The sequence below is a fragment of the Apteryx mantelli genome, chromosome Z (assembly GCF_036417845.1).
Source record: "Apteryx mantelli isolate bAptMan1 chromosome Z, bAptMan1.hap1, whole genome shotgun sequence".
Classification (NCBI taxonomy): Eukaryota; Metazoa; Chordata; class Aves; order Apterygiformes; family Apterygidae; genus Apteryx; species Apteryx mantelli.
In genome coordinates, this window is record NC_090020.1 from 58,642,943 (window position 1) to 58,657,911 (window position 14,969).

Sequence of the window (14,969 nt, forward strand, 5' to 3'; positions counted from 1 at the left end):
ATACATCTTTCAAGGCCACAGAAACACAGATTTCAAGAATGATATGTATCTTCTCTGCAAATGGAAGGGACTAAACAAATACCATTGCTAAGAAAATAGCAAAAAGAAAGATACAAACAGCAAGAGATTGAAGGAGGTCAGACTGTCTAATACGGGGTTTTGCTGCAGGGTACTTCAGTATCTTGGTTATTACCATAACACCTGGAACAAATATTTGCGGTGAAAGGAAAAAACCTTCTGAAAAATTGTGATGTATATTGACTCTTAAACACACAAAACACAGCCTTCTGGATCAGTGCATTATTCAGAGATGTTTATTCAAGGTGTGGCATTTCTTGTCTCTGTCCAGGTGCTACATGACATTGGCATATCATTGTCCAACACAAAATATCATCACCTGACAGCCAGGCAAGGAAATTACCTGACCCAGGAAAGGGATACAAGGGTATAGGACTGTTTCCTGTTGAATCACTTCTAGGAAAATTAAATGCAACTGGAAAAAACAGCGCTTTATAGGTCCAGATTCTTCTTGGAGCCAGCCTACTTGGCTTCAAGAGATAGAGGAATTACAAGGACTTAACCTTCATACCTTTTCAGTGAAAAGTGTAATCACACTGATTCCTCGCAGCAGCCAAGGAGAAAACTTCCTTGGGAGAGCCAAGACCAGTCAGGCTTTCTGCAGTGGCCACAGCAGCAGAAAAATGGAACCTTTCTATAACCAGTACCATGCACAATTTTTTATTACAACTCCTGTTGGTTGAATTCTGGCATGCAAGCACTGACACAGTCCCAAGGTTTAGCTCTCAAAGTTAAAATACATGATATCAGTCTGCCAGACATAAGCCATGATCAAGGGCCTGTCTGTAACAGGACACTACTGATCTTGTACCTTGGGAAAAGTGAATGGGCAGGGGACGTGTTCAGAGGCAGCTGAGCAGATCTCCTAACTCCTTCCTTAATTAACCACGGAACATAATGGTACTGTGTGTTACTAGGTGTTGAATGGCAGTCTGTGTGGGGTATGCATATAAAGGTATGGCATATAAGAGGTAGCTTTGAATGAGGTTATTTCAAAATGCATATTAAATAGATCACAATTGCATAAACATGCTTGTCTTTTAAACCTATCATGTGTCTATGCCATCCTTGCCTGCATATCCAGCTTCATGAAATGATGCACACATTGATGAGTGCTGGTCTTTGCAGTGAGGATACACAGACAAACTGGGAAAATGAGATTTTGGTCCCTCTACTTGCCATATACAAGCGATCATGCATACTAAACTTATGGAAAATGGAGGGGAGAAGAAAGAAAAAGGAAATGAATATCTGTTTTCTACAGTGAAATCAGAAATTACAATCCAATTGATTAAAACGTTAAGTCACTTGTACTATGCATTTTGGAATATGCTTTGTGTAACACAAATGGAGGCCTCAAGTATTTTTTTTACAGATGACAACATGCTTTTCAAGGCTTGTGCCAAATTATATCAGAAGTACCTGCCTGAAGAGATGGACAAGGCAGAACCCTTTGCTGATTCCTAACTGAACCCCTTCTATAAAGGTAGAATAACACCATTTCCAAGAGTCTGAAATGTCATGCTGGCCTTAAGCAACAGAGATGCAACAGAATACTCCCAAAACCAAATGGGGTAGTAAAATCCTACGGAAAATTCTTTACAATGCTGCAGCATCTCCATTACCAAGCTCTAATGGTGAGCAATGCTCACTTTCCTTAATATAGTGTCACATACAATAGGTAACATGTTCTGCAGTTTTTCCTCACAACATACATGTTAACTAATGGAGCCTTGTTTGAATTTCTGTAGTTTCATTTCATAACCTTCCAATGAGCAGACCAGCAGATCTCCTCAAAATCCTGACAGGCTTTTCCTTTCAGAAAAAGGAGCAACTAAAAGGGATGACAAGTTATTTGGTGGCTTTTCTATTTTGTTGGTTTTTCTTTCTTCTACAGTTGTAAAATGGAAAAACCTGGAGAATTTCATTTTTCTAGGTAAACCTAAGGGAAATATAATCTATCCAAGACTGAACGCCCAGCTGACTGCACCATGATGCTTAGAACCAGAGGCCCTGAGTATCATTTTGAGTGTGATCAGCTTACCGTATATTCAGACTTGGTTGCCAGGTATTGGTATAAGACATAGAGAGAAAGAAGTTGTGTTGAGAATTCATCAAAACTTTCTTGCAACATGATCTCTGTTACTATTGACAAAGCATCTACGGAGGAAATAAACACATAATCAGCAAGTGCAAATTTACACAGCTCCTTCCTTTCGCACCCACTGATGCTCACCAATACTTTACTGCTGTAGTATGTCTTGAAGTAGTTAGGGAGAAAATTACAGATTTCTTATGACTAATAGTAGAGAATTAGTCTTACCCACTCAGGTTATTCTAACACACAGTTGGAAAGGATGAATGGGTTGAATAACATCAGACTATAGCAAGGGAGCTTTCTAAATCCATCTTAGCTTAATACTCTCTGACTTCAGTTGGCTTTTCTTTGGTCAGCCCTTCAGTCATTAATATTTAAAAAAAATTAGTCTAAAAATGACTTCTTTGTTTTTTCTTTAGATTAGAAACAAGAGAAGACTGGCTTAAATTCACTGCCCTTAAGTGACAGGAGAGTACAAGAGAGCAGAAATGTTGTCACACATCACCCATGGGCATTCACTGTATTCAGCAAACAGTGGTCTTGAGGAGCTCCACAGGGAGTTCCAGTGATGCTCTCTGTCAGGAAGGACAGTATGTTAAACAAAAGGCCTTGAGCCTGTCAAAGAAAAGAAATATGGATCAAGTGAGGGGGAATTCACAGACATGGAGGGGCCCCTCAAATTAAAATAAGTATGTGCTTTAATTTCATTTAGCATAATCATCATGACAAAAGGTACAGACAAGTCATTCTGCTGTTCTACTTTCCCATTTAGCTGTTTGTTTTGCAAGACGTTTATGCCAAGAAAAGTTCACTGCAAGTCTACAGTACCAGAAAACCTGCAGTGAAATAAAAACCTTAAATATTTATCAGCAAACATGAGAAGATCATTCATCTGGACCCTTAAATAATCCATAGTGAAAGACAGGGACCTCAACATGGCAATTCAGCGCAGCTGGTTCTCACCAGTAACAAAGTCTACACAAATAGCTTAGTTCAGGTATGTAGCTTGGCTAAATGTAGGTGAGATGAACCCTACACCATACATCTCAATTCTTATAACGCTCTAATCACAGATAATTCTCACTAATAACTCCTGAGACATTGTTATAAGATAGTTTAGAATTAGTATGAGATTAATCACAGTAGAAACTCTGAACCGCAAGTGTTTCAAAATTATACAGTGAATAAGATTCCAACAGAAAAAAAGACATAATCATGCAGAAAAGCAGTTGAAGGAAGGAAGGAGAAGGTGTGTTTTTAAGGTGACCAGAGAAAACATGGCTAAAAGTTTTGAATTCAGTGAAAGGCCCTGCATATTTAAGAGCATAAAACTGATGATGCACAAGTGATATATACTTTCTTACCTTCATACTTCTTCTGCTTTATAAAACAATCCAACAAAATATTGAATGTAAAATTATCTGGGAAAATTCCATATTGAACCTGAAGAGAAGAAGGAAAAAAAATCACTGTGAAAATCTCCCATTCAAATCCTCCCAAGCATAAATCAGTATGTATCAGAAGGATCAGAACCTTAGTATCACACACGGGCGCAATATGACTGTTAGTTAGCAATTGAAGGAGCTTATTAACACTGCTACCATGATGTGGGCCTTCTACTTTTTGAGGTACTGGGTTGGTGTTTTACCTTAGCCTTTGGGAGCAGGAGGGAGACTGCCTTTGTTTTTTTTATGTCACTCCTGTATCTTATCTAGCATGTTTTGGATACTAGCATCGTTTAATAGCAAAAAGCCTCCCAGGAAAGAAGAAGAAATAAAAGCTCTGAAGAGTTTCAGCTGAAGCTCAGGTCCAACTTTAATTTTGATTTTGACAAAAAAAATCTGAAGTTGAAAACATGGTCTATAAACCTGGCTACAACAGGAATTCCAGGTCAGCTTCATTTGTCCAAAAAATATGATCAAATATAGTCCTGTTTTTTCCTTGAAAAAGCTTACCTTGTTTTTTAATGTGTACAGGGCTTTGTCTTCTGCATTGTATTTTAAGCACTGTCTGATCCAGCTGTGGATAGTCCAGTCTCTCAAATACCAGCAATTTGGACTATGCCGAAACCTAAAAGATGACAAATGGTCCAGATGACAGTATAACTCTTTAGTAGCAGACACAGAAAATCTGTAATCAATAAACTGTGTGTTTTAGAACCCCTGCTTTTCATGATCTCAAATATAAATGTCTCTACTTGCTAATACGACACTCTACAGGCAATCGTTGTCTCCACTCCAATCTAGCTAGCCCTTTCAGCAAGAGAAACAAAACATTGATGCACTTTAATAGAATGTGCATGAAGGGAGAATCTGACCTTTTAACAAATGTGTAATATTTTAAACTTCTTACTTTCCAGAGAGCTGACCGCTTTTCCCCTAAGAAGATGAATACCCGAAAATAACCGTTTGGTATATTTATGAAGAACAACTAAGATTGCTATAAACACTGTAGTACTTTTTAACTATTTCCTTCTGACTGTGTAACTCTGTATTTTTGCTGGTCATTTTAAAGCATGATGTTGCTCCATGACTGACAACTAACATAAGGAAGAATCAGAATCACAGGAAAATACAGCTCAGTTTGTGTCTTCAGAGGTTGTGTAATCTGGTGTCTCCCAGTCTCTGAAACTCATGCCTCACTTTGATCACTTAAGAATTTATTGCATTACAGCACAGCCCATCCCTGGATTGCTGCACGTTTCCTTTGCTTTTGGAAATGCTTTATCAATGAAACATGCCTCACACACTGGGAAACTCTGCTGGAGATCCCTCCTCTGACCCCACTCATCAGCTGCACTAGCATTGTTTACACTTTGCTATGTATTTAGAAAAGAACTGACTGAAAGCATATGGGATTTTATCTTTGGCAAAGACTCAAAAACCAATTAAGGGTCCTGTGGTAGGAGATGCTGACTTGATTCTGGGCTGAATTTCACACCTAAGTGTCAAGAGATGCATACAACTTTTCTCAATTCAAATTGCGTGCATGAAGAATGGGCTCAGTCCCCAAAACAGAAGTGACTGCCACTTCCTGTAGAAAATGCTGATGACTGAGCTGGGCTCATGTGCAGATGCTTGCAGCCTCGAGCCAAGCTGCAGCACCATTTAAAAGCAGGGTTGGCTCTTCCATCTGAATGAGCATGCTTTCCAGAACATTTATCAGATTAATGTGGCCACCAACTCTCTTCCCCCCTCCCCCCCCCCCAGTGAATTTCTGCATATTGTATCCCACGGCTAAGAGCTATACAGATCACCAAGCCTGGAAAAATATCCCAGTCTACAGAGTCTTCAGAATCCTGAAGACTTCAGTACCAAGAGCAGAGCTAAACAACTACGCAAAGTCTAAACATGCTCTTTCTTAAGTGGCACATGAAATCTCTCCATTAAATTAGAATTTAACAGAAAAAGAAAAGCATGCTTTGAATATTAAATTACAAACATCCATTTTGTTGCTCTAATTGCTTTCCACTTTATTCCCTCTGGAATTCAAATATTGGGAATAGTAAGAATGTATATTTGCTTTTGTTAAAGTTCTGTTTCAATAATGCTTACAGGAAGCATCAATTACAGGCATTTGGATTTAATCATATTTTGGTGAAACAATTATCTAATTGCTACAGACTGTTTCACCAGCCATTTAAGACAGGTCAGAGTGCAACATCAGCACCCACTAATAAAGCTGCCAGCACCTTTTAAAGCTGCTTCATTTCATGGTTGCTATTTTTTCAAAATGGAAGACTACGTTTTGCCTTATAAAAACATGACACTCAAATACTCTCAGATACTTAGCCCCTTCCATTAGCACACTTAGTCTTTGGCATCCTTCCTACAAGTTTGTTACCAGAAAATAAGCAGACATTAAAAAAATGGAATGTTTTAATGGCTTTGAACATTCACCTATAAGCAAAGCTGTATGTATTCTCTTCAGTACACCACAGGAGGAGAGAGCACTCCCATATCTCCTGCACCTTGGGAATACTACAGCCTGCTGTAATGGTGAAACACTTCTAAGTTCAGTAGTTAAATTATAACTGGTCAGTAAAAGGTCTAATCAGGGATGTGATATGGTCTAGAAATAGGATAACAGTGATCTTAAATACGAATAAGTTTCTGGAATCAATATGCACAAAACTCAGGGGCATATGATGAAGACACTTTAAACCATCTTGCACGTGAACTTTGAAGGGCTGGGACTCATTTTTGTGTACATACAGACAATCATGGGATCTATCAGATATAACATAATTACTGTGTGTTACTATTAAGATCCTTACTCTTGGGCTAGCTCTCCACTGTGCTGGGTGCTATACAACAAAAAGCAAAACAGCTTCTCAGCCAAAGAATTTTCTAGTTAATTCTACAAAATAAATAATTAATTAATTACAGAACAGTTGTGTGGGAATGAAGAGAGAGGACTGGTGCCAAAATTACTCTGTCTCTATGTCAACAAGAATGTAATACATGTGCATGTATACGCTTCCCCAGCACTACACACTTCTGTTAATCCATGATGTGGTAGAAGGAGAGCTGGAAGTGAAAGAGAAAGAGGCACACTGCATTCTTTAATCATTTCTCATCCATATAACGCTGGGATGAGCTCTGTCAGAACCGAAGCCCATAGATTATCTTTTTCATGGCTAACCTAGACAAACTAAGCAAATATGGCAGACATTTTTATTTGAAATGGAATCAGGGAAGGAGGAGATCGCTGGTCATTTTGACAAGCATTAACATCTTCCTCCTTCTCTTTCTCCACGAAACACATAACAGGATATAATTAAGCAAGGCAATATGTTCAGGGACAGATGAAAAGACAGAAGGAAGCTAAAACTACAGAAAGCAGAGGATTCAGAATGAATTAAATAAAGGAACCTCTAGCAATTGCTGTGTGTTTAATGGAAAGACCAGGAGGTTATCTTGCAGATGTCTGCTGCTGAGACTCATTTTTCTGAGATCTAATAAAAACCCGAGAAACACAAGATTCTTGTAATGCATTCAGAAAAGACAAGGAGAAGCATCCATAACAGTATTAGGGGAGCTCACTGTTGGTACACTTTAATGTTAATGGCTAAGGAATCAATATGGTGATCTTCCTAGTCACTGAACTGAGAACACCTACTCCTAAGGGAATCAGGAGAGGAGTATCTTTATGAGAAGGAGTTACTGAAATATCAAGGTCATTGTGAATCTAAGAGCACACAGTGCAATGATACTAGAATTCCCCTTATTTTGGAAAATTGTTCAAATGATCCAGTCCAGAAATGTGATTTTCATTAAACCATTGTCTCATAGCTGCAAAACGAATATTACTGCATCCTGGGAGAGGGCAGAGCATACAGACTCAGCACAATGCAGTGAGAGCATTTTTAGCCAAACAACCACACACCCTCTCTTGCTCACAAACTGGCCAGCACATCAAGCTAAGAATACATTTCTAGTTTACTAACTTCCTCACAAGGCCCTGTTGCTGATTATTTACAGTGGTGCTGAAGTACTCATGCTGTGTTAGAGAAACTGAGCAATTGTAAAGTTTATCCGATGCGGAGAATGCTTTAAGGATTGTTACTATCTTAGCAAGCATGAGTTCTGCTGATGCTCTCCCACACTGCAGAAAAGCTGGGTTGCTTCTCTTTATTTATTTATTTTAGATGGCCTTTCAAATTTGCTTGGTGCCATCAAGTGGTGATACACTCTAGTGCTGCTTTCACATTTTTTTTTTTCCTCAAGGGAAATAATATAGCAATCCTGAGAACAAACAGAAGCATGAAGATGCAGCACTGTCTTTTCCCCAGGTTTGGGGGCAGAGGGAATTTCACTGCTTTGGAGACAGTCATGAATGAGGAAGACAGTGCAGGAAAGCCTGATGGGTTACAGAACAGCAGCTGATGCAGAAGAAATACGCTACTGGGAACAGCTCTGCTGTATGGAGGAAAAGCCAGCTCAGCAAATCTGTTCTAATTCTTTGCTAAGCTGATCAGAAGCTCTCATTTTGCACTCCAGCTTTCTTAGGGGTGGACTGAAGTCGTGGTACTGCCAGAGGTTCTCCTTGTGCAATACACTATTTTTCTTTTTCTCTGTCTGTGAAATAGGAAGAAGAGTCCCTCTCCTTTCTCTTGCTCCTGTCTTACCTAATGAGTAAGTATTTTGTTATGATCTATATGTACAGTGCACGGGACTGTATGAGCTCCTATGCCTTTGGATTATTTTTCAAGACCTTCTAAATTTCATCTGCATTTTGTTTCACTGACTTTGCATTTCTATAAATAAAACTTCAACCGTAATGCTGTGTTCATATGTCTTAAAAATTCCTGTACTGTCTCCTTCCATTTTCAAGAAAGTGGAGAAACTGACAACAAAACAACCTCGAGAACCCCCCAGTCTTTCATTATTTCATATGGATCATTTAGATGCGTTACTTTGCTTTCCTCATAAGAATTAAAATCAAAAAGGTTTCATACACTGCTAGGCTACTTGTAGGCTCTAACCCAGAAAAGAAAGAGAACCTACCTAGTGGTAGCCACTGTAATGAATTTCTTCCACCTACACTTCAAATCTTATTTCTCTTAGAACAAGAGAGAAATATGGGTCTGAATGCTCATTTGTTTTAATCAGGAGAAAAGACTGTCAGATTTCTCATCCACTTCAAATTCCTAAAAGTCTTGAAGCAAAATGTAAAGAGACTTAAAACAAATAAATGCTATCATAAGAAATGTCTCTGAGAGCCAGGAAGAAGCTGTCTCGATGGAATGAATCCAAAGCCGCTCCACATTCTGCACACAATTCATATAGGGCTGCAAAGCTCCTTGGCAATGACATGGTTTTTTCTTCCCAGGCACATTTTTTAAGCTACAGTGCATAATGATCAAATAGATTCCAGGCAGGCTTAGCTTGGAAACTGGAAGGCTAAGGAAAACGTCACCCAAAAGTCTCCTTTTGTTTGTCATTTCAAGCCACAGGCCTTGGGAGAAATCCTCTGCATTTTAAATGGACCCGGAGGCATTGCTCATGTGTCAGTGTCAAAGACAACAGCCATGAAAAAAATCTTTGTTGCTTGAAATTTCCTTCTAAGAATGAAAGAAACTTTATTTTTCCACCTCTTCTTTGCCTACATCTGTGCCTACACCTTTATTCGTATGCATCCTTTTAAAAATTTCACCTTTAATCATGTCATATAGGAAATACGCACTAACTGCCTACACTCAAGCAAAAACAGAGGGAACACTTTCCTTTTGAAATAAAAATAATGAAATAGCATTTGTAGTGTAAGAAATCAATTATCAAAAGCAGCAACAGAACAGGTTTAAAAAATTGGATGAATTAACTATAGTGGAGGATAGTTTAATGCTGTGAGGCAGAACTCTTGAGCTCTAATACAAGAAGAGAAGAAGCTCTGCATACTTCCTGAAGATAGTCCATGTTCATCCCTTCTTCTGTTTTAATTTTTACTTTCCCGAATTTTGATTTTAAACTTGTTTAGCTCTTGATTGCTTCAGCTTTAAAGTTGATTCTTCTAAATGAGGCTCACTGCATCTCCATATGAACGCATGGTTTCTGCATAGCATCTTTTGCTCAGGAGTTCCACAGAGCTCTAACAGTGATAAATGTGGCCTCAAAATAGGCCTAAGCAGTCTGATTTTAGATATGGGGAAACTACAATATAGAAGCACAGTCAAACATCAAGCCTGAAGAGGAAACTTAAAGAATGTCTTTATTATCTAGTCTTGCTCACCAGTTATACCACATTCATTTTTTATTTCTGCCTAGTCCAATGTTACTGTTTTACTTGGGTTTTAGCCCTTATGCTTGGTAGAAGTAACAAGCAGACTTGAGGGAGAAGATATTTTGGGGAGAGGTACATACTACACGGTCATTTAAGAAGACGGGAGACATGCTGGCAATTTCGGGATATCACACTGGTAATCACCCTCTCCTAACAACAGGAGGGACAGAATTTACCATTTAATAGTCTCAAAGTAGCTACTGCGTTGCTCAAAACCACTGTGCTGCGTAGAAAGCTCAGCTTTGCAAAGTCTCTTCCCAACAATGTCTATCACATAAGGCAATCAACCCATACGGCTTCTAGGATCTAGTTTATCCTCTACTGACCTACCTACTTTATTTGACAGTCAGTTATTAGAGTTGACTAACAAATGACCGACAAGCTGAATTTCTGACAAAACAAGCATTTATGCCCGTCGTTGTCAACTCCCAGCATTATGTTACTCTAAATGATCATCTTTCTTTTGATGGGTTTAAGGCACCCTTGTAAGTAAAATACAAAGAACAATCTTATTATGTTAAAAGAAAAAAACAGAATCATCAAATAGTTTTAAAACACTAGACATTATAAACATTATAAATTTCATAACAATGTACAAATGGAGAGGCAGTATACAGCAACACAAAAGAAATGCTTTACTTCTAAATAAATAGATAGAAAAACCACCACAAAAGAAACAGTAAGAGCAGCAGATTTAGAGACTGCAGCGAAAGCTAAAACACTGTATTGGGATTCTTGGCTCTGAAAATACCTGAGTTATTTATCTGTCCTTCTGTCTACTAGCAGTGAACATAACAGAACTGGAGGGGGCGCTCTTCCAATCTTCTGCCATTAGGTTACAACTGGCAGCCTTGAACCCCTCTAGAATAATTTGCAAAGGGCAGAGAGGAATAAACGTTCAGAAAACATTATCAACCTAAGTATCCTACAGGCTTGCCTTGAATTTACTCCAACCTTTATACTAATTAGATCATAACCAGAGTGGAAAAGCAAAAGCCAGACCCCAGGCTCAAACAACATACTTCTTCCAAGGACACTCTCTCAGTCCCCGGGAAAACTCTTTCAGGCTGTTAAATTCATTTGCTAAAAAAATCTTCTAACGGACACATTGATTCAAAATACTTCAGAACCGTGCGCTTCCCAACAGGACACCAAAGGAAGTGCCCTTCTCAAAAGAATGTTCCCAGCATGAGCCAGGTCTTCAATATCCATTTGGTGAATGTGCTCTGTGTGTCTTTCACAACCCGGTATAACAGGACCTTAGTCACAGGCCTTGTCTACCTAGAAATTAAAGGCGTTAACATTCAAAATTCTGATAACAACATGGTTCCTTGTTTTAAGAATAATATTTAAACTAGTCAGGTTAAAGGGAAGGTTGCCAGCTCACTGAAGTAAAAACTGGCCATTTGGGGATCCCCAGGAGACGGGGGGAGAAAAAGAGCATTCTGGCAATTTAAATATTGCTACTGAGAAAAGGTGGCGGTGCCTGGCTTAGGTTCACAGAAAATAGAAGCAAGTCATTTTATCAACATTCAGAAGTTTTATTACAAATGCAAACTAAGAAACAAGCAACCCCCTTTTGGGCTTTACTCCTTTACTTTATGGTCAGGACAGAATGATGATGTAGGTGGACAGCGTGGGAGATTTGCTTCACTTCTTGTTCCTTAAAAATATAGGCACAATGAAAGAAATCAAATGATCAGATGCTTTAAGGTAGTGTTCCTATTTTTCCTGTCCAAGGATGTATGGAATGTCTTGTTACCCATCACCCTTCACCTCTCTCAGTTCTTTTGGAAAAGATGGGCAAGGAAATCAGATTATCCTCTCATGCACATAAATAAACCATACTACTTTCATCCTAAAACTGAACTCCTTTGAGGAGCATCAGTTAAAAAAAAGAAAAGCCTTGTCTTAATAATAACAATAATAACAAAAAGCCCAACCTTTCTCCAAACTACTCCTTCACTGACTGTAAAGGACACAGCTCCAAGGATTTCTCTCTCTTAAAAATACTCCTGGGCTTTTACAGTTGAAATGACTGGTTCTGAATATAAATGCCATTAATAATCTAGTGACAGAATGGAGAGTATCATAGGCTCAGGAAAACACAGAGAATGATGGGGTGAGCTGTTGCTATAGTGACTCTGATAAGATAATCTCTAGTGCCTTTCCTCATCCCCATGCAACCATAATAAAGCCTAATTTAAACCAACACTTGCATTAATTATATCTTTTCCTGGTATCCTGGCACAGAAAAATATATAGAGAGAAACTAGGAACTGTTCAACACATTAGATTTCCTGCTTTGGGAAGTTTTTTGAATCTCAGCAACTTCAAAGTGTGTCAGACTAAAACTTACTGTATTATAGCTTGACAAAAAGTCAGTTCTGCTGGAATCTTTACTCATCTCTCTGAAAACTGATTAACACAATGCCTGTAAAATGGCATATGTAAATAAAATACCTTTTTAGTTGTTACCTTTTTACCAGGGCTGTTATACCAGTCATTAGTTCAAATGATTCTCCACCCGCCTGAAAGTTGGTACTCACGTTATCGACTGGATGAATTTTTCAAAATGAAAAAGAAATGTTTGTGAAAGCTTGTTTGTAATTGTAATTTGTAATTGCTGCAATTGCCTTTGTAACTGGTTCATTATGCAGAAAGTGAGAGAGAGATCTCCTAAAGACTACCTGAAAAACAGTGCAAAGCAGAAAGCTAGTTCCTGCTAACTGCATATTGCAGGTCAGTTTAAAACTTCTTGGGTGCCAAAAAAGTACTTAAATCATGGTCTTTCTTAAACCAGGGCTATATGTAAGACTATGTGATTTTAGGGAATAAATTTTTTCAAAGCTTATTAGGTGTTACTAATTAGTGTTACATTTTTGGAAATAAATAAAGCAATTAAGATGCTTCAGAAAATGTCCAGCTCTCAGCCATCAAAAGTCCCAGCATGAAAACCAAACCTCTGTTATTCTGTCTTTACTTAAACTATTACATCCTCTTGCAATGATGCCACAGCAAAGTCTGTGTTCCATCAGTAATTAACCAAGCTGGACAGAGAGGCAAAACCTCAGGATTTTCAAGCTGACAAGACTGGGACTCTAAAGAAGTTTTGCAATAGTTTGTTCAGTGACAGAGGGGACTGAGTCAAAGTTAGGATCAACGTTCAGGAGTTTGTGCCTTCTACTGCTATGCTTAAACTATTATAGCATGCCCCTTTCACATTGTATTAAAAGGGAATGCTTTATGGGTGTGTGTAAAAATGCCATCAACAAAAGCAATCTCACCAAAAATGACTTTTTATTCTAAGAGCGGGAAAAAAACCACCCTATTATTAGATACTGCTATTACTGTATTTGCAAACAGAGACTTTTTAATGGTGTCTAATGTACAGGCTAAATTTAACTTGAGAAGAAATGAACATCATTCTGTCAGATGCATAATTCACTGAGTTTTCCATTTATTCTATTCAAATTCCTTATGCTTCACAAAGTACCTCTCATGAACACACCAGAGACTAGCTTCAGACTACTGTAATGTTACACTGTCTGATGCAACCTTTGACACTTCTCAGTTTGATTACAGTTGAATTTGCACAGATTACAAGTTATGTATTTCTCTGGCTTGAGTATCAAAAGCTGGAATACAGAAGCATCTGAGTCAAACTGTTTATTCCGCAAACTTGTTCAGTTTCATACCACATGCAACCTAAACAAAAAGAATATACAGGCAAGAGAATGCTGTCAGAATACAATTACTGAACAGATCTTACTAGTCGATTTAAGCTCAGGAAAAGCTAAACTTTACATTATGCTGCCAAACACTTGAGAAAATGCCATTTGCACAGTTCACGTTTCACCTTTTCAGATTCACTGCCATATTTACACAGTTCAAGTTAACCTGATTTTAACCTACTACCTGTGCTCTCCTCATTCTTCACCACTACAGTCCGATTCCATTGTGCATTGCTGCCCTTCTGCACTCCATGAGCAAAGGGGTGGCAGGCCTATAGGATGAACTGTCAAGGAAAACAAAAGAGGTTTCCATATTAAGCACAACACCTGAGACTCACTTCTAGTTTCAGGCACAGCCACTGACAAAAGGCAACCATTTCTGAAAAGTAAATCTTAGGTGCACAGCCAGGGCTTGATGTTTGAGGATCCTACTCGGGGAGACAGAGAAAAATACACCTGAAGGAGTCCAACAGTTCTCCTCAGCTTGACTCTGGTCAAAGCTGCTAGCAGGCAGTCCACCTTGAATCCATCTAATGTCTGATGTAATGTCTCAAAGACCAACAGCTTCCCTGCTTCTCCCAATGAAACTTCTTCATAAGCCTGGTGGGACAGGAATGACTCTTATTCTGTTGTGTGAGATACCAAGCACACTGAACACTAAGCAAGTTAAAGTTAATCATGATAAAACTGACTCAAGCATTTTGTCAGGCAGTTTGAAATTTATGGGCTTTCACCAGCCCTGTGATTGTTTTACTTTTAGGTAGTCCTTTTCAGAAAAAACACTGTATTGTCAGATCTGTTATTTGAAGAGAGACACAGTAGGTAACTCACTTCAAGTACTGCGTGCACCGTGGGACAACTGTTCTCTTGTGTAGGTAGGTACAAGCTGCACAGTTAAGTGAGGTTGCACGACCCAGAACAGACAAAGGATGTGAAAATGCAGAAGAATTACAGTTCCTTCTCTTTTGGAATAGGAATACAGCCAAGACTGATAGTCGCAAATAAAACCCACTGCTGGCTTTGCTGCTGCTGCTGAGCATCAGTACATGATGCAAGCCCATGTATGTCCTGCCATTGCTCCTTGCTGCACTGGCCTACTCAGCTCTTGCATTCAGGCACTGAACTGACATTTAGGAGCATCCAGCTCTCTGAGGCACTCACAGTATAGGAGGCTTATAAATGCCATGTCATGTACTGCATATGAGAACAGAGAAGATAGGAAGGAGGGGGGGGAACATTACAACTATGTGCAATTACTAATCTGACATGTTTCAGGG

General features: G+C 38.8%; 1 protein-coding gene across 1 annotated transcript in view; it reads right to left on the bottom strand.

Annotated features, from left to right (window-relative positions):
• Window positions 1-14,969, bottom strand: part of MRPS27 (mitochondrial ribosomal protein S27) — a 47,961-nt gene that overhangs the window by 12,018 nt on the left and 20,974 nt on the right. Inside the window, exons 5-7 of the mRNA XM_067316380.1 lie at window positions 4,132-4,246; window positions 3,541-3,619; window positions 2,123-2,238 (exon numbers count right to left, since the gene is read on the bottom strand). Coding sequence (XP_067172481.1) covers window positions 2,123-2,238; window positions 3,541-3,619; window positions 4,132-4,246 — 310 coding nt within the window. The remainder of the gene's footprint in view (window positions 1-2,122; window positions 2,239-3,540; window positions 3,620-4,131; window positions 4,247-14,969) is intronic.